The sequence below is a fragment of the Nylanderia fulva genome, unplaced genomic scaffold (genome assembly GCF_048542155.1).
Source record: "Nylanderia fulva isolate GAGA-0341 unplaced genomic scaffold, ASM4854215v1 Scaffold23, whole genome shotgun sequence".
NCBI lineage: Eukaryota > Metazoa > Arthropoda > Insecta > Hymenoptera > Formicidae > Nylanderia > Nylanderia fulva.
Genome location: NW_028190293.1, coordinates 1,574,076 through 1,601,645, shown reverse-complemented (window position 1 = coordinate 1,601,645; position 27,570 = coordinate 1,574,076). Strand labels below are relative to the sequence as shown.

Here is a 27,570-nt window from a genome sequence, read left to right as displayed (position 1 = left end):
GCATCTCTCTGGGGCATGTCTGAATTTTTCTGAGAGACGCGTGCGACCCCGATTCGTTCTTTAATGTCGACTTTTCGAAAGATGAAAACCGGATTTGTATTCAAATCCAGATGGAAAGAGAAAATTCCGTCTCTACAACTTATTATGATAAGCGTAAAATTATATTTGCATAGAAAATTGCGTAACGTGATATACTCGGCTTTTGCTTTTATTAGCAAAAGTAGGAACAACTTTATTATACTTCACAATAAATGCTATAGTAAAATATTTTATATATAAATATGCTCATATATAAATAGTTTTTAAATTAAGCGTATGCTATCTAAATTTATTTATTGCATTTAGACATATGTTATTCAAATTCTTATATTTAAAAAATGTTAACAATATACATATATCTTATTTATAATTATATATCTATTAAGTACAAAAATCAACAAGATTTATACAGTAATTTAGTTTAGATAGTAAGTATAAGGCTCAGATGATTTTACTCATAACTTCTAGATATTAAAATAGTTGCTTATTTAATCGATTTATATAATATTGTATCAAAATTTTATGAGAACATAGCAAATGTCACAATGAATTACTAATATAGTGATTCCTTGCCAAAATAGAAATATAAAATTAAACTTATAATATCATGAATTATTTAATACTTCTACATTACGGTACTGAACTTCTTGGATAATTGACAATGCTTTCTGCAGTATTTCGTTGTGCACAGCCGATTCATTTTGATCCGCGTTTACAATGATCCAAGTATTGTCCCGTAATTTCTCGTAATTAGCATCGACACGTTGCTGAAATTCGTCATGCTCGAATCTTTCCTTGCCCCAATCGCTGCGCTGTTCTTGCTGTCGCTTGGACACCTTGAGTAACACTACGCAATCTGGTTTTGGAAGACCCATGTCAGGTTGTTGGCACCAGTTGAGACTTCTGCCAGTGTTGGCTGCTGTATATACTGCACCAGAGGCTGCATATCTGTCCATTACTATAGTAACACCAGACAAAAGGGTCTTCTCAATGTCCTCTTTACATTCCCATCGATTCGCAGAGAACAACAAGTGAGCTGCTTCTGGTGGTAAATTTACCTCTTTTGACAGGAAATTATTTAAGATAGATCCAATAGGAGTTTTTCTATCTGTAAAAATAAAAGAAAATATTATTTTAAACCCAATTATTGCATGTAAGTTATTATTTCACATCACTTTATATTATTCACAGCAACAATGTAATTGAAAAAAAAAATGTATTACGATGCTGACGTCATATAAAGATGATAATAAAATCACATTTTAACGTGTGAAATATTATTCGACAATATTTTCATAAATTGTTAAATTAATAAGCGAAAACATCTTTTCCCGCGCAAAATAACCTAAACATAACCTTGCTGGATAATTTGACGAGGATTTTCTTGTATGTAACTTACTAGGAAAACCGCCGGATTTCACAGGAATTTGTTGATCGTTTAAAGCGTTCATCAACATCTTCGCTTGGGTCGATTTCCCGGCCCGATCGCAACCTTCCAAAACTATCAACGCACCGCGTTTACTGACCATGCTGAGAGACTCACGCCACGCGTTCATTGGAGCCGAGGTATGAATTACTTTTGTCAATGGTTCGGTGATTTAAACACAAGTCTGCATGCTACGTCCATCTAGCGGAAAGAATGAAGATTAATCCGATAAAATTTCGTGCGTGATCCGCGTGCACAAAATTTTCTATTTTTTAATTTTATATATGACAAATAAATTTTAAGTGAAGTTTATTTTTATGGATAAAATTTATAATTTTTTATTACACTAAACAATTTAACACAAGAGCCATTCCTCGATTTTCTATTAATTTTTTGATACTTTAGAACTTATCAAAAATACATACTGTTTATATATTTCAATAATACAAAAAAATTGAGAAAATACATGATATAAAATGTAAGTATAGAAGAGTAGATCCTATGATTAGGAAAATTTAATTATCGTCGCTAATTTTGGAACCCGCTCTTGCATTTTTTTATTAGATTCAGCCAATAAAGCGATAATTATTTTTTTCCAAATTTTAAGTTGCGATTTACATATCGTTATATGTACTGATACGTGTTTTTTCAAAATTTTTTATAATCAAATTGAGGATCAATATATATTGATGTTTTCCCATATTTTAAAGCCTGCTCTTTCATTTTTTAATTAGTATATAATATATAAGTAGCATAATAAAGGAAAAAAATTGTTTTCTTATGTGAAATTATTGTAAAACTTAATTTTATTTTATAAATTAAGAAATAATTTGTGTGCTAATTAAAAATATTACTCTTATTTTTATAATCATTTTTAAATTATTAATATTGCTTCGTAGAGAATTGGGATTGGTTTAATTGTAATAATTGAAAAGTCATTCGTGCGAAATATTTTAATATATTATTTTATTTGGTTTTTTCCTTAAAAAAAGAATGAACTTGAAATTGGTTGTCGGGTTTCTTATCTCGGATTCTCTGGCGAGTAATGACTGGGCATTTTCGAAGCGACAGTACACACTAATTGTAAGTTTGCAAATTGAACTAGCTATGTATATATATATAAGATAGGTTTGTGTACCTCTCGTTTACAGCATAGTACATCAGTATATAATGTATATTTACGTCTTCGTATTCTCCCTGTAACTCCCTTTTTCTCTTTCTCTTATTCTCTTATTCTTGCACATATACATACACACATATATCACATGCATATACACATTCTTTCGGATTTTTTTTCTTTTCTTTGAATACTCATGTTATTTTTAAATATGTATATGTCGGTATTTTCGAGGGCTAAAGAATTATGATATATTCTGTCACATACGATACATTAACATCTCTCGCGCTCGATCTTTCTCTCTTTTTTTTCAGTATACCACGTAAATCACTGGCAGATATTTCATGTGCACAAAGTGTACTTATTTTTTTTTTTTTGAAGAAGAAGAGAAATGACACACAGACATACACATACGTAATCGTGGTGTACGCGCGTCGTCACATGGGCAATTTTGTATTTTTTAAAATTTTTATCGCAAATTAGAACCGTAAATATATTCTGATATTTGCATATATATTTTAGGATTTAAAATTATATTATTACACATTATAAAAATAAATTTTAAAAATTTATCTATCTTTCAGTATTTATGATATCTTATATTAATTTTTCTTTTAGTCTGAAACAAACAATTAAAGCAAAATCTATTTAAAACTAATATTGTTTATTTATGCTCCCGCTATTTAATAATAAATAAAATTTCGATTTAATATTTTAAATGAATTTTGCAGAGTTAGAAACATCGTAAAATATTTGATAGAGAAATTTACAAGAATATTAAAATCATTAAAAAATTCCCCTCCTAAAGGGAAATATTTCTGCATTGCTTGAGTCAGGAAAAATGACATTTTGACAGAAGAAAGCAAGACTTTTTTCATTCTTCGATTGGCCTAATTGTGCATTAATTTTAGCGTGACGTACGCGCGAGCGCCCGAAAATGATTAATTATTATGTATAAAGATACAATCTCTCTTCACTCTCGATTCCTTCTTTAAAAAAAAACAAGTATTTTTTTTAGCATTTTCGCGTATGTATACATCTACATGTATGTATAAGTAATATACAGTAAATTTGTTTTTTACAATAACGGGAAGCACGACGGAATCCTGCGGAGGATGCATCGCGGAGATCGTCGTCATAAATGGTCGAAATCCAATTCATGAAATTCATTCAAATCAATTCTCGAGCACGGGAATCTCGGCTTCTCACGTCCGAATTTTTCTCACTCTTGGAATTCTCGAGCGCGAGAAATTCGCTCCTCGCGAGCCGGAATCATCGATGCTCGACTGCATCGGAAGGAAAGACATATGTAAGTGGAAACAGTCGGATCGCGCCGGACGCGTCTGAGTCGAGCGTCGAGTCTCTCTACTTCCGCCGTGCTTCCGCACACATGCGCCGCGTAAATCCTTCCGTGTACCCATTTTTTTTTTTCATAATTTGTTTTTCAAAGTTAAAGCTTTCAATGGATTTTTTTCAGTTTTTTTTTTCGTCTTTTTACATAATCGCTCGTTTATGTAACAATGGCACGCGGCTGTCAAAGTCACGAATATTCCCGATATGTCATCATCGCGTTGCGCTTTTAGTCCTAAATACGACTTAAATTGAGACACATTGAGTGCGATAAAATCGACTCTTGCTTTCTTATTTGAATAATATGAGCGGCGTAAGAATCGATTTTTATACGATGTATTTATGATGAATAAAAATTTCGAATCGATCACATTTAAACGCTAAATGCGGAACGCGAAGATGAAACACTCAGCCACGCTCTTTACCTTTTTTTATTTCACTTTTTTCACGATTTATCGCTCATATGTTGAAATATTTACGCGTGACACACATACGCACATATGCATGCATACATAGACACAGGCCAGTCGTAACTCACTTGCTATCTCGTCAATTTGTTCTGGGTTTTCGTCTTTTTGCTTTCTATATTTTGCTTTTCTTCGTTTTTTCTCGTTTTTTAATTTTTTTATTTCGTGTTTTCGATCTCTCTTTTTGATTTCTAACAGCTGTTTATAAGACGATGACGAAATCACGAAAACGCGATGATCTCTTTAAAACACAGCTGGGTTATTGATGTATTGAATTCTAACTGGAACGTGTTGATGTAAATATGTTAAAGATGATTAAAATACAGACATTTCTATGGTTTAAAAATAAACATTTGAATAACATGTATATATAACATTTTTTAAACAAATTAGAAAAGATATAAATATAATTTATACAGCAAAAAAAAAGTATAACATTATCGATTAAATATTAATTTGAGAGAATTTAGGAATGATTAATTGATTAAATTAAATTCATTATATATCAGCGGTTTTTTTTATCGAATTATAATGATTTATATTTTGAATTAGTGACTAGAACAGCTTCATATTCTTTCAGCCTTGATTGTTCTAATATTTTTTCTATTTTCTCCGCGCGTTTCGCGTATTCCTAGTTTTGTGAACGTGTAATATTAAGGCAACTCTTGTTACACTAATTAATGATTCACTGTGTTACGACTTTTTCTCCTACTTTTTCTTTGCATTTCTTCGGGGTTTTCCACGACAGAAAAGCGTCAGATTTTCAGACTTGCAAATTCTTCGATTTCTTTGAGAATATAATTCTTCCACATCCGGACGACGACGCGTGCATACGTATCGACAATATGTCAAAATTACAGCTGATTATTATTTAGTTAGAAATGTTAGACTATTACAAAACTATTTAAATTAAAGCTTAATTCGTAACAATTCTATCTTATCAATAAGTCACAAAATCGCGAACAATTATATTACAGTGATATACAGTGATAATATCATTATTATATTTATTCTGATTTCATTTTAAAGCAGATTATTATTAGAATTTACAAATTTTAGTCATGTCGGTCTCGTCAATATAAAATACTTCAATTAGAGAACCAATTTCAAACTGATTAACCACAGATTTCTTTTCGAATAATGAAAATAAATGAAGAGGAATGAATTTTTAGCATCTACAGTTTGATTTCGCGAATCAGGTGATTAAACAAAAATTCATCTCATTCCAACTTCTTTTTTCCTCCAATTGATGAAAAATATTATACGGCACGCGTGCATGCGTGCATGGAAACGATATGCGGAAGAATTTCGACCTGAAGAAATTGACGTTCTGTAACGTTTCCGTCTTTTGTAAACTCCTAATCTCGTTCGTACCGCGGCTGCATGACTTAATTAGACTCAGACTCGGATTAACGGGGTTTAATCTTTCGGATATATTTATAATATGTTTTTTTTAAGTATATATATATGTATAGAGAGATCGATATAATATATATATATTTATATATATAATTTGTATCGACGAATAATTCGATTACTTGCAAAAGTATGAAACTTTACGGAATCTCGGCACCGATACTCCGAGAGATCTATGTGACGAAGTTTTTTCTCTTTTCTACGCGCTCTTTTCTCTTCCCTTCCTCTTCCAATTTTTCTTTCTTTCGCTATTACGATTATTTATTATCCACAGAGCGTTCAGTGTCTCACAGTATACGCTTTCAATGTGTTTCGTTTATATTTATGTCATGTATATTTATATGTATAACGTGTTATGCATGTGTGTTTTGTCTCTTTTACGTGTAGATATTTATATATGTATATTATACGTATGTACGTTTTGTATGTATATATTTCTCCTGTGTCATATTTATATATTTATATATGTATATAGATAAGTAGAAAAACTTAACGGTATAATTTCGCCTTTTCTCTTTTTTTTGTTTACGTAACTTTAGCCTTTGCTCGCCTAAAACATCGCGTTTTATACTAAGTTTTTATTATTCTTTTGCGATTATCTTATAAATAGATACAAGTGAAGTTATATATACATAGGACAAAAAAGTTCATTTTTATGTATATTCTTTTTTTTTATAATATACTATATAACGAGCAACGATTCCATAAATCTCTCTTACTATCTAAAGAGAGTGTTGTGTTTTGTTTTGTTTCAATTTTCACGTAAATTCAGAGAAATCCCCTGTTTCTTTATATTTTTTTTTTGCATGCATCAAATCGATGCACCGGATAGATGCATTGGCTGGATAAAAGCAGATTTTGAATGTCGCAAACGTTTATTTATTTTCGCGAGGTTCTCTTATTATTTGTGTGTATGTGTATCTGTGTCTATGTGTGTGTGATTGATATATATTTCTAATTTAAGTATATATATATTAATAGAGTTCACATGTCGGTGACAAACAACAGAATATTCGGAAAAATGTTCGCGTTCAATTCTCGTTCGCATACATACATATCTCTTTTTATCATCGATTTTCCTGTAGAATCTGCTCGGATTTGAGGAATTTTCGTAAAACTTATATTACAATGCGTTATCTATCTATTTTCGTTAGCGTTAGTTCGTTTTAATATCACTGAAAGTCCGACGATGCGTCGAAGGCTCGCTTCATCGAAAGACGTGTCACGAAATTGCATTCGAGCGCAATATGTAATTCTATGGTGATTCTAAAAAATTGTGACTTGGAATTAAAAGCAGATAATAGAAAATATTTTATTATTAATATTAACAATTATTATTTTCATTTTTATGTGTAGTAATTTGAAAAAATTATTTGAAAAAAGTTATATCTGTTTGACACTCCATATATATTTGCCTTCTTAATTATTTTTTGATGTTATCAATTAATATTTTTGATTTAAATTCATTCATTTAAGTTAAATTAATTCATCATTGTATTCATTAATTTTCTTAGTTCATTAATTAATTTAGAGAGTGTTTATTTTATTTTTTTTATATAAAAATAATTATATCTTTTAGATTGTAATTTGTAAAAATTAATAAAAATTAATATTAAACAAAAATTATTTAGAGCGTTATACACATATTAGTCACATAATATTATTTACATAAACGTGAATGTTCTATAAATAAATATTTGTTCTTTATAATTAAACAATGAAAAGAAATCTTTTCTTCGCCGATATAATTGAAATGATATCACGATGCCTTCGAAGATTGCTGAGTCGCGTCGAGACGAGTTTGGACATTGTACTAGTAATATTAATCTTATATTATAATATTTTTTATAGTTCCTGCCAAACATTTTTCCTCTCGTAACAGACGACAATTAGACGATAATCATCTCGCGCGGAACTATATATCTTGTCACGTTTCTAAGAAGAATCTTTCGTTATCAGCCCGTTATGTTTTAAATACCGTCAGACGAATCGCAACAGTCATTATTGTTATACTTATTGTTATCGCAATATATTATATTACTATCATTATCATTACAATAGTTAGTTTCAATGGATATAATCGTTAATTAATCGTGAAAGAGTGTATTAACAGTATTATATTGTTGTTTAATCATAATTTAACAATGATTTCGTTAAAGTTCTCACGTTTATCTTTAAATTAGCTCATTTAAATTGTAATTACGTAATTAATATTGGTTTCGAATTACGTTTGCGTTATTTCATCGCTTGCGAGCTTGGTCATCTGCTTGTTTCTTTGCAATATTAGAAAGTTTGCAAGATTGAAAGTTTCTCGATTATCTTTTCACGCATGTATGACACTCTATTAACATGTGTACTTTAAATGGCATGCATCTTTTTTTCGTCTATCTGCTTTACTGCGCTCTCTCTTTCTATTTTTTTATATACTATATATTTATATTAATTTCCTCATGTATTTTCTTTGTTAAGTCGCATTTATACCTCACATAATATTTAGTTTATTTATTTATATTCATCCATTTTTTATGTGCAATTCCATGTTTATCTATATAAAAAGAAATTAAAATCAGATTATTAAGTTTGATTGTTTAATTTTATGCCCGTAGTTTACAAAAAAAAAAAGATAAATAAAATTGAACAACATTTTGCATTATATAAATATAGCACTGAATAAGGTTGTAAATGCGACTTTTTCTCATTTTCCAGTCCAATTGTATAAACGTATATTTTAAAAATCGCCTATCGACGCGACTATATCGTCGGACCGGCTAAAATTTTTCGGATTTATCACAGAAAAACATTTTTTATGAATAATTTAATCTTATTCCCGCGTACACACGCACACACACGCGCGCGCATCGTAATCATTTAATATTCCATAATTTTATGAATCTCAATGAATGAGTCATTGTCAATTTCTGTTTATCTTCGAGACATTCGCCAATACCGGTTAGAAATATTCGCTTTCTTTAAACAGATTGTATTTTTTTCAAGCTTGTCCATTATATAACTTTTTCAGACATATAATGAAAATCCAGTTACGTTTCGTAATTATTAGTATTTTCGTGAAAAAAAAAGATGCGAAAAGAATTTTTTTCAATGAAGACAATCCTGTGGACCAATATTAGCGAATCGATTGATAATATGTTTTCTTTTCCCGTATTTCGCATTCATTCTTACTAATTATGATTGTATAAACCTCGTTTATATTGTTTTTTTCCACACATATACGCAATGAAATTTTCAAAGCATTTAAAGGAAGAAATCATGCGATTCTGATTATGTAAGTTTTCTAATGATGCGTTCACGAGATCCTCGGTGATCCTCTCTCTCTTTCTCCCGTCCTTTCGAAAAAGAAAATTTTTCATATAATTTTCAGCATTCTGATTCTGATTTAAATTTAACTTTCTTGGACCTGTAAATATAATTATGTCATTGAAGATATCAATTACTAATTGTCCCAACTTCTTTCGAATGATCTTTTTATTATTAATTTTTATTATTTTACATTACTATTAGACAATATTAAAGCGATTGGGTAAGTCTGTAGTCTTCTCTTTGGAAAAATTGATCTTATTATATATTTGTAGAATTCTTAATCGTTGGATGATATACAAACAAGTTCGATGATTAAACGCTCGTCCATTCACCAAGGATCTTTGTATGCCGATATTACGCTGGAAAATCGATCACTTTTTCTTTCTTTTTCTTTCATTCTATTTTTTTTCTGCAGTTTCCCCGTCGCACGCACACATTCTCTCGAATTAGCTACTTACATTAATTAATGTCGTTACGTAGTGGCAATATATTCTCGTTTATTTTGACTTAACTAATACACGATAATTACGCAAACAAGCACAGAATAGCGTTTGGAAATCAATCAAATCGTCGATTTGAGAAACGAAGTAAATCGGCTCACATTATTTCATATTCTAAAATATCATCACGCAACATATTAACAACCTGTAAACGAAAATAAATAAATAAATAGACAGATAGACGTAATAAATGTAGATTGATGAGAATAAAATATATACCTCGCGAAATAAATCGTTGTTCGATGATGATTTCATTGAATTGTCTCATCGACCGAGTTGTTTCGCTTCTCACATTTATCGATTCAATTACTTGTATCCATTCATTCATTCGTTCGTTCATTCATTCATTCGTTCATTTCTCCGTTCTCTCGCTTTCTCACCCTCTCTTTCGCTCAACGGGTATGTACACTTATCTACCGTACAGATATATCGTAATATATATTTATATGTGTCGCAGGAAAAAAAGAACGTACGTTTATGTACACTTATATATTCTCTCGTATGTGTTTCTCCGCTTAAAACACCCCGTACGATTGGCAGTATGTTAAACACGTGTCTTTTTTTATATATATGTATAATGTATATATAGAGGTTTTTTTTCTTCTCTTTATTATGTAATCTCGGTTCGGATACGTGCGCTCGTTTTAGCAAACTTTCGTTTACGGATAATTCTCTCGATTTTTTTATTTCTTTGTTCCGTCGTTTAAATTTGCGCATTCAAATCGAAGTTCTCTCTCTCTCTCTCTCAAGTTTGAGAATAAATTAATTAAACTAATGTTTCTTCGTCCTTTTTCTTACGAGTCGCGCGCGCTTCGATAATTAGCACACTTACAGTATTACAATAATGATAGTAAACAGCGTTTATTTAGCGACGGTAGTAGAATAGTTTAGTTATGGTAAGTAGTAATAGTTAGTAATATAGTTAGTAATGATAGTAGCAGCAGCAATAGTAGTAGTAAGACAGTAGTAGTAGTGGTAGTAGAGAGCGGTAGTAAATGGTAATACAGTAGTAATGGTAATAGCAGTAGAGTTAGTAGTTAGTAGTAATAGTAATAGTTAGTGGAGAGTGGAGCTGTTTCTTTTTTTTCCTTCCCTTTCGCTGTAGGTGTTAACTTAGTAACGGTATTAGCAGTGATAGTAATAAGTATTGTAATTTCAATTTATATATGCAGTAATTTACAAGTGCTTTTGAAAACCATATGGTAAGAACCATGTGCTTTTGAAAACCATGTGGTTTCTCTCTCACTCACTCTCTCTCTCGCTTTCACACGCATCTTTCACTTCTCCCCTCCGATGACATTTCGCGACGATCATTCATTTTTCTTAGCCCCCTGTATTTCCGAGTGAAATGCGCGTCCTCGATATCGTGGTCCTCTTTGCTCCAATTTTTCCCTAATCTCTCTTGATTGGCACGAATCGCGAGGCAACATCCGCACGAATCAACGACGACGTTCGCATTTTTTTTTCATCGATCGTCTCCTCGATTTCACGAGAACCGCGACTGCGAAATATCGTCGTGTCGTGCTTGACATCTCGTAGCTGCGGTTCTTGCGCGTCTCTCGGCGAATCGATGTCTGATTTTGATTAGAACAGCGCTCGCGCGATTTTTCTAGCGGCAGAAATAAAGCCAATGTGAGTACATACGAATGGAATAATTTCAACTTTTCTCCTTTGCGATCTTTGATTTAATTTTTAATCCTCTAATTTCTCTTCTCGCTCGATTCGTCGGGAAACATATCCGCTTCGATGATATTTTTGTTCGCAGCGAAAGTACAAGACAGATTTTTAAGTTTTAATAGATTCAAACCGTCTACCTAATCAGCCTCGAATTTATGTAAAACTGAAAGTGACGATTCTACTGCAAGATTATTCTGGCCCGCATCGTCGCTTCAAAATCATCCCCCTCGATTTTAATAATTAACGTCGTCGTTGAAAGATTAACGTCGCTATTTTCCCCGTGTTTTCACTGAAACGAACCGACTTGATACATCAGTCGCGATTTTCAACGTCGTATTGTAAGGGAAGGAGGTTTCATACGCACATATACATACATACGCACACACGCACAAAAAATCATACGCGTACACATACATACGTAAACACACTCATATAAGAGAACGTTTCACGTGGTGATCACAGCGCATCCGGGCGTTCGATGAGTCCCTCCTTCGGAAAATCGTATAAAAAGTGAGTCTTCCCCGGACGATCTTCGCTCGATCGGGACGAGGGAAGATTGAAATATTAACTCGCGTAGTGATCGGAGGGTTCGATAACTCTCGGGAACGTCCGCTCAATTTTTGCTACCACTGTCGCGCACGATGAGTTTTTCACTGCAACCCACCACCAGCTGTGTCTCTCGACGTAGCTACAATCGTCGCTCGAGAGATCGATCTTAGCTTAGCCGATCGTCCTTGATGTCGAAGGCTCAGCCTGAGATTTGATTTCGATCGTGGGAATTCGCACGCATCGCACTCCTCCCCGTCCGCGGACTCGTGCGACGTCGTCGTGCGAAGTGAGATGTCGATTTCTCATCTTACATTTGCGAAAAATCGATCATTATTATTATTATTATTATTCCTTGCGTGTGTGTGTGTGTGTTTGCTGACCCTGTTCGGTCGCCTTCGGGATCGGTCCGAATATCGGTCCGCGCCACGAATCATCTTCTCCGTTCAATTCATCACTAGACCCCTTTCGGTCGCCAATATACGCCGCGATGCTGCGAAACCGGAAAATTGCTCCTTCCAGAGAACTTGGCGTTCCCTTGGAGTCTTGCGGTCTCGAGCTCGTTGATCGCGGTTCTTTCTTGGCTGCTGCTGCTCTTCACACTGAAATTCAACGCGTCCCATGTGGACGACTATCATGCGCAAACCCTAAGACGCCTGGGGGCGTCCACATCACCGGACCACCGTCCAGGGTCCCACTTTGGCTAGCACCAATCGTCCTCGTCACTGTCCGAGTGCCTCGATCTGTTCAAAGCAAAATCTCATCAGTTTGGGACTCGGAAAAGTTTTAGTTTTTAATTTTAAAAATGTCTTTTTGTTTTTAACGTTAAATCGGTAGGTCCGCACTTTGTTTCTATATGTATACTTTAATCGTGCAAAAGCATTTATTCTTCTGTTCAACCAATAAAAAGAAAAGAGTGCGCAAAAATGATGTTTTATAGATAAAACAGGACAGTGTTTAGGATCTTCTTTTAACGTAAAATCGGTAGGTCCGCACTTGGATTCTATATGCACTTTAATCGTGCAAAAGCATTTATTGTTCTGTTGAACCAATAAAAAGAAAAGAGTGCGCAAAAATGATGCTTTATAGATCAAACAGGACAGTGTTTAGGATCTCCTTTTAACGTAAAATCGGTAGGTCCGCACTTTGATTCTATATGTACTTTAATCGTGCATAAGCATTTATTGTTCTGTTGAACCAATAAAAAGTAAAGGGTGTTTAGGATCTCCTTAACTACAATATTGAATGGTGGAGAATAAATGTTGAACTTACCTAGGCGTTCTTTGTTTAGATTGTGGCTGTGGCTTGTAGCCATTGGGAACCGGGCTGGGTAGTAGACGACCACCACGACCCATGGCGACAGCCTGCTCGAAGCTCAACGGATGACTCGACTGCATGCTGGCGGGCGGCATGTGCGACGGCGGATGCGGATGCTGCAGCACGTGACCCGGCACGGTGCCCACGGGCGCGTGGGCCGGTGCCTGCATCGGGCCGTGCAGGCCGTGGGTCGGCGAGGCGTTCAGTTTGGGAAAGTTGATGTTGGCCGGCTTCAGCTGCAGGGTCGACGGCTTGTTCGGCGTCGGCGGCAGCCGGCGACCCTGGCCCCTTCTCGCGACCAGCACCGGGTAGCTGTGTTGATGCGGATGATGGCGATGATGATGGTGATGCGAACGACCGCCGATCGGGCTTGGGCTTCTCGAACGTTGCTCCAGACTGGTCGTCCCGTAATGACCGCCTCGCTCGATCCGGTGAACCGGACTCGGCGATCTTGCCGGACTCGTCGAGGCGCTCCACGGACCTGATGAACACGTCCGTTAAAGACTTCCGGTCTATCCGTATGCGTACACGGGGGCACGATTATTGCGGAGGGACTTTTTATTCGGTGATCATTGCTCGACAAGTAAAATCAAAAGCGTGTGACAAAAAGGCCCGATAGGACCTGGATTCGTGAAACAGCTTTCAGTGCTACTGGTTGTTTATTTGATTCTCGTTAAATTATAATAGATATTCGATCGCTCGATCTTGACGCGAGAAGTTAAAGAGCTCGATCGTCGGAAAGGATTCAGGACTGGCAGATTTTAATGGTATATGTAATAACGATTCTATTTGATTAATTTGAGAATTTTATATGAAATTAACGATCCTTTTTTTTTTTAAAGAAGAATGATGTATATGTACTGAAATTGTGTGATGACGAAAACCGAATTTAATAATATATTTATATGATTTTCTCGAACTCGTAATTTAATTTTTTTGATATTTAATAAACAAATACTTTAAATAGAAATGTGAGCTAATTATTTTTGAATTACCGTAAGAGAAAAAGAGAGAGAAAAAGAGGATCAACGGAACATGCTTGTAGTAGTGTTTCGTGTTTGTAAGACAACTTGAATCGATAGTGCATACTATAACTACGTCAGTGCTCTAATAATTGATGTTTAAATTTCAGAAAATGCATCTAACGTAGTAGCATGCATATTCTATACTAAATCGCTACGAGTGCATCAATAGAGTGTTGCAATAATCTCAATAATTATTATTTAACAAACTCTCTAACACTTTCTATGACTCTTTTCTAAACACAAATTAAACTATGCTCAAAAACTGCATTCTACGTGGTACAATTGTTTGAAAAACAAGATGTCGAATTAATTGACCGTGCTAAATAAAGTAAAAGAGGTACAATCGAAACTAAGTTGCATATGTGCATGTTGCATCTTTCGAACTATTATTGCACAACGTCAATCGTCTATAAAATAAGGATATTCGAAGATTATACTTGAAAACACTATAAAAACATATTAACAAAAAAATGCAATAACTATATATCTAATATAATCTGTCGCAATTGTTAATTTTTTTCACAAATGAGAAGCTAATTGATAATCTTGACAGTTCTATTGTAAGAAGCATCGAATGGCAAACAAGAAGAGAAACAATTTCGACGTGAATATGTGAAATATTAATAGTGCTATTTGTGTTGTACACATCGGTTGTCTGAAAACGTCTACTGTGTTGATTTGTGTTTTTGGTGATGTTTTGCACGCACGTGTATATGCGCGCGCGCGCGCGTGTGTGTGTGTGTGTGTGTGTGAATATGAATGTGTGTTAAATTTGTGTATATCATCGCAAACAGGAACGAAGAAACGGTGAAAGCCAAACGATCGTATTGATATTATATATATATATATATGTAGTAACATTATAACTGCACCGTGGACATGGGAATGAAGAAGAGGAGAGTTGCGAAAGAAATTACCATCGTCGTAATATTCGCAGTGGTCGTAATAGTCTGTGTAGGCGCATAACAGAACAAAACGAAGAAAAGTATTACATCGAGTATCACACAGAGCTTTCCTGCCTCTTACGAGTAAAAAACCACTTATAGCAACATTCATGTTCTTATAAACCGTGACCACGAACTCTTTTTCGTTGCTTTCATTGATCACCAATAATTTTGCAGTTTACAAAATTTACAATTTATATTTTATATATATATATACACAATTTTCACAGTAGTGTGGTAAAATATTTTGTATATATATATACTGTGTTTTCATAGTAAATTCTGAAACGAAGGGCTAAATATCACCAAGCCGGTTGGAGATAATTATAATTAATAATAATTAATAATGGAGAATTAAAACACCAAGAATGAAGGTATATCGGTGATATATGGTGATAGAGAGTAGAGGTATAAAGAGATGCTGTGTTTGTAGAATAAAATTCCAGGCTGATAAAAGACAACGAGAGATAGAGAGAGATATAGATATAGAGAGAGATAGATAGATAGATAGATATAGATAGATAGAGAGATAGAGAGAGAGAGAAAGGGAGAGAGAGAGAGAGAGAGAAATAGAGAGAAACCGGTTGGAGATGATCGACACGAAACAGAGTTCGCGGTCCTGGTTCCGTGAAAAAGACTTATCGTTGCACCGTCGTGGTCTTTCGCTGGTCGGAATTATCGCCGGTACGTCGTACCTCGTATCCTATGCCGATGATTATATTGTGACGCGTGGGGATGATGAGTGTGCCTTTGTATCTCGACAACGTTGCTAACGGTGTCGCTAAACCCTGGTCCTTCGTGGTAATGACCATGATGGTCGTATCGGCTGTGTCGCCTTGGCGATGGCGATCTAGGCATTATTGGCGAGTGTCTTCTGCAAATAACATTTTATTAATCATAATTGTCATATGTGAGATCTTCAGAAAATTTCAAGTGCAATAGATTTTCTCATTTTCTCACTCTTCTAAAAAATTATTAATTATTAATAATATTAGAAATAATAAATATACAATATAATTAATTTTTTATAAATAATTTTATAAATAAATATATAATTAATTTTTTATAAATAATTTTATAAATAAATATATAATTAATTTTTTATAAATAATTTTATAAATAATTTTATAAATAAATATATAATTAATTTTTTATAAATAATTTTAAAAATAAATATATAATTAATTTTGTCGATCCAATACCTTATGCTTGGCGATCGGGAACGTCTAGGGGGAGGCGCTGAAGGATGATGAGGACGAAGAATCCTGTCGCCAGGATGCGTGAGACTCTCAAGGCTACCGGCACGTGAGTCGGACGGTACGACGTCCTGCAGCTCCTAAACGAGAACAGACTTGCGACTTAGTAGGTTGCTCGCACGGTTCAGAGCTGGGTCGGGAAAATCGAAGGGGTAGTCAGGGGTGTTGCCGGTTCTTTGTCTTTATTAGCAATATCGTTGCCGATTCGCGCGCGCTCCGAACAAGAAGCTATCGTAACTCGAGACGCCTTTCGTCTCCGAAATTCGAAAACAGACGCACGTTCGAATCCAGCTCTCTCTTTCAGATTATCTTATTTTCAGAACTAGAATTTTGCAGAATTACCTGCTAAAAATATTTCAGCAATTGAAATTTTATGCTAGCTACTAATTTTATATCGCATCTTGCTCTATCGAAATTGCACCGATTAATTTTACAAGAAAAAAAAATGCGCGAGACAACAGTCTTGATTTCACGTGCTTCAGTTTTCAGCGTACGTTTTAGTCACTAACAAAGATAGATTTAGCTTCGCAGAAATTATAGGAGAAATTAATAAGGCGGAAGAAAGATTAGAGAGTTTACACACACACAGAGATACATACACAAGTATACGTGTGTGTTAAACGGCATGCAGTTAGAAAAGTTTCGTTCATGCACATGCTTGTCGTGATAAAAAATTCCGATTGCTCGATCGAAGAGAGGAAGATATCTATTACCTTCGAGAGACAGGAGAGACTTGCCTCACGGGTTGTGTCTTACTTACCGGGACGTGAGTACAAAGAATCAAGAGATAAACGACACATGACAGATGAGGAGAACGAGACAGTCATGCGAGATTTTGTTCTATATCGACTGCTTCGTTGCTCCAACGATAATCCTAATGCCGAAAGCAGCAAGGGACAAGGGGTGGAAACTGTTCTATGCATCGACACGAGAAGTTACTATAAAAAAGAGCGTTCGGATGACTATTCTTCTATTGTATGTGACGATTTTTGCGCTCTAGAGTGTCGTCTTATTTACAGGAACACTAACACACTCAAACGGGATCAAGATTGATTCGACCATTTTTTTTTCTCGAGTTCGTGAAAAAGCATAGAAAAGCTCTTAAGATAATTAGCACACAACAAGAGTACGCGACCGATCAGACATTGACTCATTTCACTGCGAATCGATCTTGAATGCCAAGGATCACGACATCACGCGCAATACTTTTCGATATTTCGCGGGTTTTTTTTTAAGGATCGGAAAAATTACAAATTGGGTCAGTGGAGAACGTCGATCGACTTATCTAAGACGATTCATTCTAATCTAATCTGAATGTAGATATTTTGCAATTTATCTAACGGAAATTTAAACATTTCTAATTTTGTTCTAACGATTTTATCTAAAAGCATTTCACTCATCTAGATGTTACTAAATATTCTTTTTTTTTCTTATAGGAAATCACATCCTCTAAAAAATACTTTAGATGACACAATTAATACTAAGAATCCTAATTTGGATCAATCTAATAGAATGAATTCGCGATAAGAAAGAATAATCCTAATCTAGAATTGTCTTTAGGATAGAACGATCTATGTAATCTATTTGCAGGATGTTTCTATAAATTTCGATAAATTTTTATCGATAATTTTTTGAAATTTCTTTGGAGTGTTAAAAAAATAAAAAACTCTTCTTATTTTATTAATAACAAATACATCGATATCGATGAATATTAAAAAAATTTTTAAGAATAAAAATCTATTTACAATTATATATATATATAAACTTATAGTTTTTACCAAATACATATTTGTAATTTTAATTTTTTGAAGTGAATAAAAACCGACATTATTACATTTACCAATTTCTAAATTAAAACGCAAGATTATATATAAAGTCTCGAAATAAATGTTTGAAGAAGAGCAATAAAAGAAATTTTGAAATAGAGAAACATCTTGCAATTGCTACGAAAAAACACAGCTTAAACATATCTTATACACGTTTATCAATTAGATCGCGATTTGTCCGGCTCTCTATCGCGATCTATTTCCGGTGGGGTCAAAGGGTGGAGAGGACACTTTCCAAAATCGAGGAAAATCAAGTTTCTTTTTGAGTTTGGATCGAGCCGACACCTTGTGGTAACGGATCGAGGAACGAGGTACGTAGGTGTTCTGGTGTTGGTAGTACGAGGGTGGTCGGTGGTCGTGATGATCATGATGGTGATGGTGGTGGTGGTAGTATTGGTGGTGGTCATAGTATTGATCATTGTCGGTATCGTAGTAGTATTGGTCGTGATGGTGATGGTAGTAGTTGTTTTGATCATCCCGCTGGGAGGACACCTCGGCCAGCAATGGCTCTAGCTCGGGGGCGCGATCCTCGCCATTAACTACGAGTACAACCCCAGACCCACCCCCCCCCTCGCTACTCTCTCCGCTGCTGCCTCGTATATCGTATTGGCGAGACATCTTCCAGTTCACCTTTTTATTTCTGAAATCAGAACAACCGTCATATCGTAATAATTCAATTATTATGTCAAACACGTGTATTGTATTATGTCAAATCATTAATATTGTTTTCAGATTTACGTCTACTGATTTTAAAGAAAATTTGCAAATCATTCTGCCTAGATCTTACAGTTGGAAAGCCTAAAGATATTTTAATTGTTTCTTTATTTTACAAATATGTAGAGATCATTTTAAATATGAATTAATAGATGAATGATATAAATAGATGAAGAGAGCAAAGAGATGACAGATGACGAAAGAGATGAATAGAGATACTACGAAAGATAGAAGAGTAATTATAGAAATAGAGAGTCGATAAGAGAGAGAAAGAGAGAAAAGATAGAGAGAGAAATATGTTAGAGATGATAGAGTAAGATATATAATATAGAGAGATGAAGTAGAATAGTATAAATATAGCCTATATTATGAAATATATAAATATATTAAATATATATATATATAATATATAAATATATAAATATATATAAGTACTATTATATCACATTAGTATATATATATATATAATTATATATAATAAATATATAACTATAATATAAATTGAAACTTAAAATATTAAGAGTAAAACTGTCCACAAGTGACTTTTTCTGAAATAAATATTGAAATACCTGATGCTATGCTGACGCCTGTGCGCGGCGGCTGCGAGGACGCCAAGGATCCATCCTCCTCGTCCCTTTTGAATCTTGTGCCGGTCGTGCTTCAACTTCCTTGGCCGTCGCACCACCGGTTCGAGGCTGTTCGCCCTACTTCCGGCTCCGTGATTATTTCCGATGTGATTTACCGCCGAAATGTCCAGCAGGCAGTTGAAGAAGGCCGATTGCTAAATTGCGAAACGTGCGAAAGCACACCAGCTATCAGAGCTGATCGACAGGGAGCTCGATTTTTCGATTCATCGACAATTTCTTTTTTTTTTTTCTTTTTTATTTTTTGCGCTTTTATCCTCTCATTTTTTTTGTATCCTCCGCATATAAGTAAATTATATGTACAGGCACATACAGGCTTTTTCTTTAGTATTACCTCTCGTCGATGGTCTCTCGAAAAATTGTGGTAGAATGCGAAACGCTTATAAAGATCGGATGCATTCAAAGTCGAGAATTAATAGTGTAAAAAACGGTGAGAAAGAATTTTTAGAATAAAGAGGCGGCCATGCTAGAAAAAAGGCATGTCGTGATGGTGCGTTTATTTGTGTCGGTTTTTTTTATATGGATTTTTTTTCATCTCAGATTATATTGAGTTGACGCTCGAGAGAACGTATGTGTGATATAAAAAATGGCAAAGATAGAATAGCGTAAAAACGGTATTGCATCGCAAAGCCTGTATATGTTGATTGAAATTACGTATTATTATATACAAAAAAAAAAAGAAAATTTCCCTTCTTCCTCAAGTACAAAAATGTTACAAGTGAACACAAATGCGTTAAGTATAAGTAGACGCGAGAATAATCGTTTAAGAAATTGTAACAGTACTGCAAAAATGCAATTATCATTAAGCATGCAAAATGAGTGAAATCTCAATGTTCTACCAAAGCTGTGAATTATTATTATTTTTCTCTCTCTGTTAATTAGACTTAATTAGAGATATACGATAATTTTCGTATGTAACAACGGTTTCGTGAATTATTGCAAATAATTTATGTATGCAAGGTAGAACACGAACAGTTCACTCCACAAAGACCATACAAATATGCCAAATAATCGTGGGCAAAATCGAAATTCTGCTGCTTGGTATGCAAGAAACGGGCTTGAGTAAAAGGTATATTCCAGGGTTAAGGAATCTGGAACATGCCGTTCTATGAGATATCTCAAAATCACTGACATAGAATTCGAAAATATTATGTCTTTTTTCGTTCTCTTCGAATATTTTATAAAAATCGAACAAAAATATTACTGTTAAAACAACTATTTTTGGGACATCCTTTATACGTCGGTGAATTATGTTAAGTGCTTACTAAATCTGTAAAACGGGAGCTGTATCTATCGATAGATACTTAAAATGCAACAAATGTGAATAAATCTTTTTTTCAGCTATCGAGCTACAAATTGCTTGTCACAAGAGAAAGTGATTATCAATATCGTTACTTCTTATCTTCTTCGCAAACATCTTGAAAACGTAATTTTGTTAGAGATTGATTCGAGATAGCTTATTTATTGAATTTAAAAAATTATAGGTATTATCACACTATAAAAAAGATTTGTAATTTATTATGTTATAATTATTGAGACAAATTTATCTTGTATATATACCAAAATGTGTCAATAAGTTAAAGCGTGCATGTACACGTTATAGAGAGTGTCCAATAATGTGACATGTAATTGAGAAAGAGCAGAGAATTGTTCTAGTAAAAAAAGCGGAAAATTGTTTTCTAGTAGAAAAGCGATCGGATAAATTGGGTAAGACTACGAGTCTACTAATCTGCTGGTTAAAAAGTGCCTATAATCTTCTCTACACTATTGCGAATATCAAACTCGTATAAGAAACAAGAGAAAAAGGATCAGCATTAGCTAGCAGGATCGTCATCATCAATTTCGCTGCATTGATTTTTGCATCGCGGATGAAAGAAAAAGATTTCTCAAGATTATCTAATATCCTTCCAAGTAAGTAATCAATCACCATTTTTTTCAGTCTCAGATTATCATTATTTGCTCAGATATTAGATGATTCTTAAATCTATTTTCTTATTAAGAATCAAGCGAAGCGATCGATATCCCCATATAAATGATACAAATGCAATGATTTTCTAATAATAAAAAATAATTTTCAAATGACAAGTATTTATTTGATTTCTCTAATAATTTTTCTAATACGTAGTTGATAAATTTGTATTATTAGAAAATTCTATTGCATTATTCTCTAACATATTTATCTGAGGATTTAAACCACTTGAGCGCGAAGTTAAATCGCTTGGAGCAATATAACTCCAACTTTTACTACTTTGAAGGATTCGCATTAAACTAAATAAAGAAGAAGAAAGTTTATCAAACGCTCGCGAGCAAAATGACAATTCGGCAGAATGAAAAGGAACTTTCTACGATCTAGGATCGGCTGCTCTATTATGTTCAATTAATCTAGAAATGGCTCGCTTGGCAAGAAAGGAGTGTATAAATATATCTAAAAGAGAGAAAGAAAGAGAGGCGTAGATTGTCGTAAAGATTGAGGCAAAAGGCGAACTATATATATATATATATAATATTTACGCTCGAGGATTAATCGGCTCATCTTTTTTTTTTTTTTTACTACTTTTCGTTCTAAATAAGCGCGAGAAACGGAGCTCTATGAAGTAATTTACTTACACACAGCTATATCATATTGCCATTGTAGGACAAAGAGCCGATATATCTACACGTGTGTACACGTGCGTACGTGTTACTCACGTGTCGGCAACAACACGACGACTAAAACAACTCTGACAATGTATTACAATCGTATATATCACACCGGGTTGGGAATGGGGGACCACGCCGAAAATCAGACAGAAGAGATCGATTTTTTGTCTTCCCTTTGTGATATATAGATCACAAGTGAGAGCTATTCTTCGACGTTATCCTAAACTAGCTTGTGATAAGAGGAAACGTGCGATTAGAAAACAAGGAAAGTCCTCTTCGCAAATCTAGACACTAATTCGTTATGTAAGCCTGATTAGAGATCTATTAAATATTATATTACGTTTCTAATATAATAAGTGCCTAAGTAAGATAAAATATGTATTGCCATGTTATTTCATCGTATGCGGAATGATCATCATTTTTCGATTCTTTTATAGATTTTTTAGCCAAGTATATTTTCTATCTTCACCTGGAATTGATTTTTAAAGAAAAGCTAGGAGATACAATTTTGCGAGATTATATTTCAAAATTTATGAAGAGCTTCCTTCATTTTATATTTTTAAATATTTGCTCTCAATTATACGTAACTTTATGTCACTTTTGCGAGATTGATGTTCGCGTTAAAGTTGAAAAGAGGAAACTGAATTTTACATTTACATGCGAATTAGTTATTAAATGAATTTTGATATTTTAGATTACTATAATAATATATACTATGATTACTATAATAATGATTGTTCCGCTACGCCCATGTGTATGCGTGTGTGTATGTATGAAGTGATCATTTTAGTGACAAATAAAAGGCTACTTTACACAAACGAAAGATAGATTCAAAGTAATCGTACACGTGTGACGAGTGAGAAGAAAAATTGTGTGCCGAATGTTAATTGTAGAAAAAATATACCAGAGGCACAAGAGGGTCTTGCCGTATTATAATTAGAAATATAAAGATTTCATTTACGGATTGTATTATATAAGATGTGAAAGAAAGCGATATTATAATATATATTTTTCAAGTAGTTTTCGTTTATAATACGTTGTTGAGAGAAATTAAATTACTTTCTTCTATTAATATTTTCTCTGCATTTTCTAATACATTTTTTGAGTAATTCGCATTACGTAGGACATTTTATATGTGATGCATCTTTTCTGCATGCATAGTGCCTCTGGATAATATATATGAAGAATAAAGTAGAAAAAACTTTGATTATAAAAAGTGTTATTTTACAAAAAAAAAGCGTTTACTGCAAAAGATTCACTCTTTCTTTTTCTTTTACGCAATTATGTTTTTATTTATTTATTTGTAAAAATGTTAGAATAAAATTGGATAAAAAGAGTGAGATACTTTTGCAGTACGCGTTTAACACAAAACGGATAGTGTGATTAGAATTCGAACATAAACATATAGCCGAAAAAAAAAGAAACAGTGTATGTTAAGAGAAGATAATAAGTAAGTAAGAGAAAAAGTAAGTACTACCGCCTGGGCTGCAGGACTTTGCCCAGCATTATCGTTATCGATAAGATCGTTATCATTCTGGAAAATAAAGAGAAAAAATACAAGAAGATGATTGAAAGTTACGTGAAAGTCCTTCGGATCGAATACTTTTAAGATAAAGTAGTTTAATCAGTAAATTAAGTATCAGTAATTATACTCAAGTTTTCTAAAAAAAAATTATGATTATTTTGTTCTTTTGATCTTTAATTAAAAAAAGTAATCAAATCGTGTCTTGTTATCTAACAGTCTAATTGAAATCCATTCAAAAATCTCAGAGCTATCTATGATAGACAAATGTTGCTATCCAATCAGTCCATCAATTATCGTTAAAATTATCGTTAAAACGTGAGATTTTTTGATATAGATATGAATTTAACTTTTGTTCTAACATCGATGTGTGTGTGTGTATAATTTTAAGTAATAATTTATATTAGCACATTATTTATAAATGAACGGTAATTAATAGACATGATGGATGATATCTATATTAATTACTTGCACAAATTTCAAATGATAATATTCGAGTCAAATTACATCCAACTATTTCTACGTACATTGACATATTTAATTTAAATAAACAGACAGACTGCATCTTTTTTATGTCACCAACTAAACAGTTTGACTTATTGCCCCGTAAATCAAATAAAAGTACAAGTGAAAAAAAGACATTTAGTATTTAAAATGCCTTAATAAATTTGTAATTAACTTTTTATTTTATTTGTTAGACATCGAAGCTATGATTCATATATGTGATTTGACAAATTCTGACAAATCTGTAAATTAATTCGAACGTCAGAAATATTTCTCTATAATCGAGAAAGAGTTTCGTGACGGTACTAAACTCCTTCGAGTTATGGAAATTACATGAAATTACGGAAAATTCTCTATTCGAGATTTCATTCGCGCGTATATGATGTCCTATCACGAAGAAACCAACGGCAAACACATTCATTCAAATTTCATTCTCAACCGAAACCTTCAATTCTGATTTTCGAATTTGTTTCTTCCATAACAAAACTTTACAAAACACACAAAAGAGAAAAAGGATTTTTTTTAAATAAATATTTATTATTAATATATACCAATTTCTATGTTAAATTTATTCTCAATAAATTAATTTGTTTAATACTGAAAAGCCACGTCAGAAATTCAAACAAGATAATCGCAATTGAAGGATCTCAACGAAACTTAAGAAGATATCCTTAAAATTCTTATTCGTACGAAAAATATTGAGATTTTGCTCGACTCACCTGTTCGGCAGGTTTTGACTTCGACCTCCAACTTTCGAGTATCAGAAGACAGACGTATATCTTACCCACGGTGAGTTTGTCTCTGCTCAATTCTGGAAAAAAATCGCGCGATCATCAATAAAGTGTTGCAAAATGCAACGACTCTTTGAAGAGAAGAGCGAATCTTACCTTCGTTCCTAGGTATCAAAAGGTCCAACATTTTTTTCGCTTGCAGAGGCCAGATACTTCTGATCGTGTCCCGCAGTTCTTCATTAGCTTGATTCATTTCGTCGGCTATAGACGCAAAGTCGAAATTAATTAATCAACGCATAATTAATTGTCAAATCAGAAAAATAACATTGAAATCTTTATGAAATCAAAATGACAATATCTAAGAAACTATTGAACAAAAATATTATTTTGTGACGTTTCTGAAATAAAAATCAATATATTTTACAGTGTGATTTCTCTTGAGAGAATAAACTTTATTTTTTGGTAATAAAAGATTAATTTTTTTCTTCAATCTTTGGTCATTTTTGGAAGTTTATAATGATTTTTATCTAAGAAACTATTGAACAAAAATATTATTTTGTGACGTTTCTGAAATAAAAATCAATATATTATACAGTGTGATTTCTCTTAAGAGAATAAACTTTATTTTTTGGTAATAAAAGATTAATTTTTTTCTTCAATCTTTGGTCATTTTTGGAAGTTTATAATGATTTTTATCTAAGAAACTATTGAACAAAAATATTATTTTGTGACGTTTCTGAAATAAAAATCAATATATTATACAGTATGATTTCTCTTTCGGAGAATAAACTTGAATTTTGGATAATAAACGATAAATTTGTTTCTTTAATCTTTGATAATTTTTGGAAGTTTGTAATGATTTTGATATTCACCGCATCGCATCTTTATGCTGAGGTTTTCGCGTATCAGAGCGAACAGCGTAGTGGTGAAGTTGACTTTGCCGTCACCGTCCACCGGCATATTCATCCTGATGAGTTTTTTGTACGCGAGACGATTCGGGCACTTGTTGCCAAACCCCAACGGTGGATCCATGTTCTTTAGCATGTCGTACATTTCCGTATAATGGATCTTGCCGGTGGCATTCGGATCGTACTCGGCCCAGATCCGCACGAATTCGTCGAGATGATGGGCGCCCAGGATCGACGAGTCCCGGGTGAGATAATCAAAGTTGTCCATGATGACGGCGACAAAGAGATTCAGCATGAGAAACGAGCAGAAGAAGATGAACGACACGAAGTAAGCGTAGGCGATGTTGGAGCCGCAGCTGTCAGGCTCTTCCTTCTCGGCCTTTGGGTCGCAAGGACGGTCCTTTATGCAGGACAGCATGATGTTTGGCCAGGCTTCGCCCGTAGCACACCTGGGAAGATCGATTCTTGAGCACAATATCGCTTTAGCGATTTAGTGTATCGCTTGCGTCAAAGCCGCGCTTTTATTGTCGCATGCAAACCTTTCACAACTCTAAGTCAAATAGTTAAACGCTCAACGATATGAGTGTCTAACACGAGATTATTGAGAAATATTATGATGATGTATTGTTATCTAAGATGCAATTAATTGCGAGTACAAATCCATTTTTTTCATTTGAATTTTTTCATTCGTTAAGGTAGAGCAAAATTCTCGACGCTAATTTCGTGGAATATATAAAAAGTCACATTTTGAGAAAAAGTTACTACCTCTTTTGCTATATAGTAAATTTTTAATGGCTAATGGATTTGTCTCGTGGAAATTTGTTCTCAAGAGTATCACAACCCTACGTTTATATTTTTAATGCAACGTCTTTTTGCAAATGGCAGAAAAAATTGAGCTTGCGAAAATTCATGCAATATACTCTGGCAAAAACATTGCATTTTTAGCAGCGTACGTTGAATGCGCAATTGCTATAATCTCCTCAGTTTTTAAGTACACTCAAACATACACTAAATGTAGAGCTATATCTACATATAAGATAAAAATAAGAATTTTAATTATTAACATTATGTTGAACTTGCTCTAAAATTAGTGTCGTCCGTGAATTTTTCGCGCAATTTGATTTGATTATCTGAGGGGAACAAGTAATTGAGCCCCCATTTCTTTCGTAAGCGCGGCATGCACGAAATCTGGCAGTTGATGCAACATCAAAGATGATCTATAAACTGCGAACTGAAGATGGCGAACTCAATTCTACACGAGGCTGCTGTGTATTATTTTGTTTGCTCGGAATATACTGTGTCGTTTAGCCTGATTCTGCTTTTGTGCTCAATTTAGTGTGCTAAAAACTTTGTAATAATAATATACGTGGTTGGATCGAAGCGAAAAGGCCTGCTGTGAACATACATCCGGAAATAATATGAATTAAGCGATTAGAAGATTTCAGACGTCGTGGTAATTGTTGACGTTCTGCGTGACAATGGCAAAATTTGCCGAAAATTCCATTTCATATTTATTGCAAATTATTTATACTATATTTTATAGATAACTTTTTTTCTCTTCTTTTCCTTTGAATTAAATTATGATGTAATTAAATTTTTTTGTTTATATATTTATTATACATTAAAAATATATTAGAAAAATTAATCTTTGAAATTTTCTTCCATAATTGATGATGAAAAAAT

The 27,570-nt window shown here is 33.6% G+C and overlaps 2 protein-coding genes across 21 annotated transcripts in view; both read right to left on the bottom strand.

Annotated features, from left to right (window-relative positions):
• Positions 1–316: 316 nt before the first annotated feature.
• Positions 317–1,632, bottom strand: LOC114929892 (thymidylate kinase). The gene is made up of 2 exons (XM_029301602.2): positions 1,439–1,632; positions 317–1,147 (listed from the first exon to the last, which is right to left on the bottom strand). The coding sequence occupies exons 1-2, from the start codon at positions 1,593–1,595 to the stop codon at positions 645–647; spliced, it is 660 nt and encodes a 219-aa protein (XP_029157435.1). The 5' UTR covers positions 1,596–1,632; the 3' UTR covers positions 317–644.
• Positions 1,633–2,414: 782 nt separating this feature from the next.
• cac (calcium voltage-gated channel subunit cacophony) overlaps positions 2,415–27,570 on the bottom strand; it is a 173,187-nt gene continuing 148,031 nt past the window's right edge. For 14 of the 20 annotated variants that reach the window (XM_085483071.1, XM_085483075.1, XM_085483088.1 and 11 more), the window contains 11 exons: positions 25,852–26,336; positions 25,136–25,240; positions 24,968–25,059; positions 23,700–23,756; positions 19,508–19,719; positions 18,510–18,864; positions 16,345–16,478; positions 15,838–16,016; positions 15,116–15,148; positions 13,129–13,654; positions 2,415–12,599 (listed from right to left, as the gene is read on the bottom strand). In XM_085483071.1, coding sequence (XP_085339197.1) covers positions 12,560–12,599; positions 13,129–13,654; positions 15,116–15,148; positions 15,838–16,016; positions 16,345–16,478; positions 18,510–18,864; positions 19,508–19,719; positions 23,700–23,756; positions 24,968–25,059; positions 25,136–25,240; positions 25,852–26,336 — 2,218 coding nt within the window. In that variant the 3' untranslated portion in view covers positions 2,415–12,559. Of the gene's footprint in view, positions 12,600–13,128; positions 13,655–15,115; positions 15,149–15,792; positions 16,017–16,344; positions 16,479–18,509; positions 18,865–19,507; positions 19,720–23,699; positions 23,757–24,967; positions 25,060–25,135; positions 25,241–25,851; positions 26,337–27,570 lie in introns of those variants that run through there. The other 6 variants (XM_085483078.1, XM_085483089.1, XM_085483081.1 and 3 more) reach the window with 5 other exon arrangements.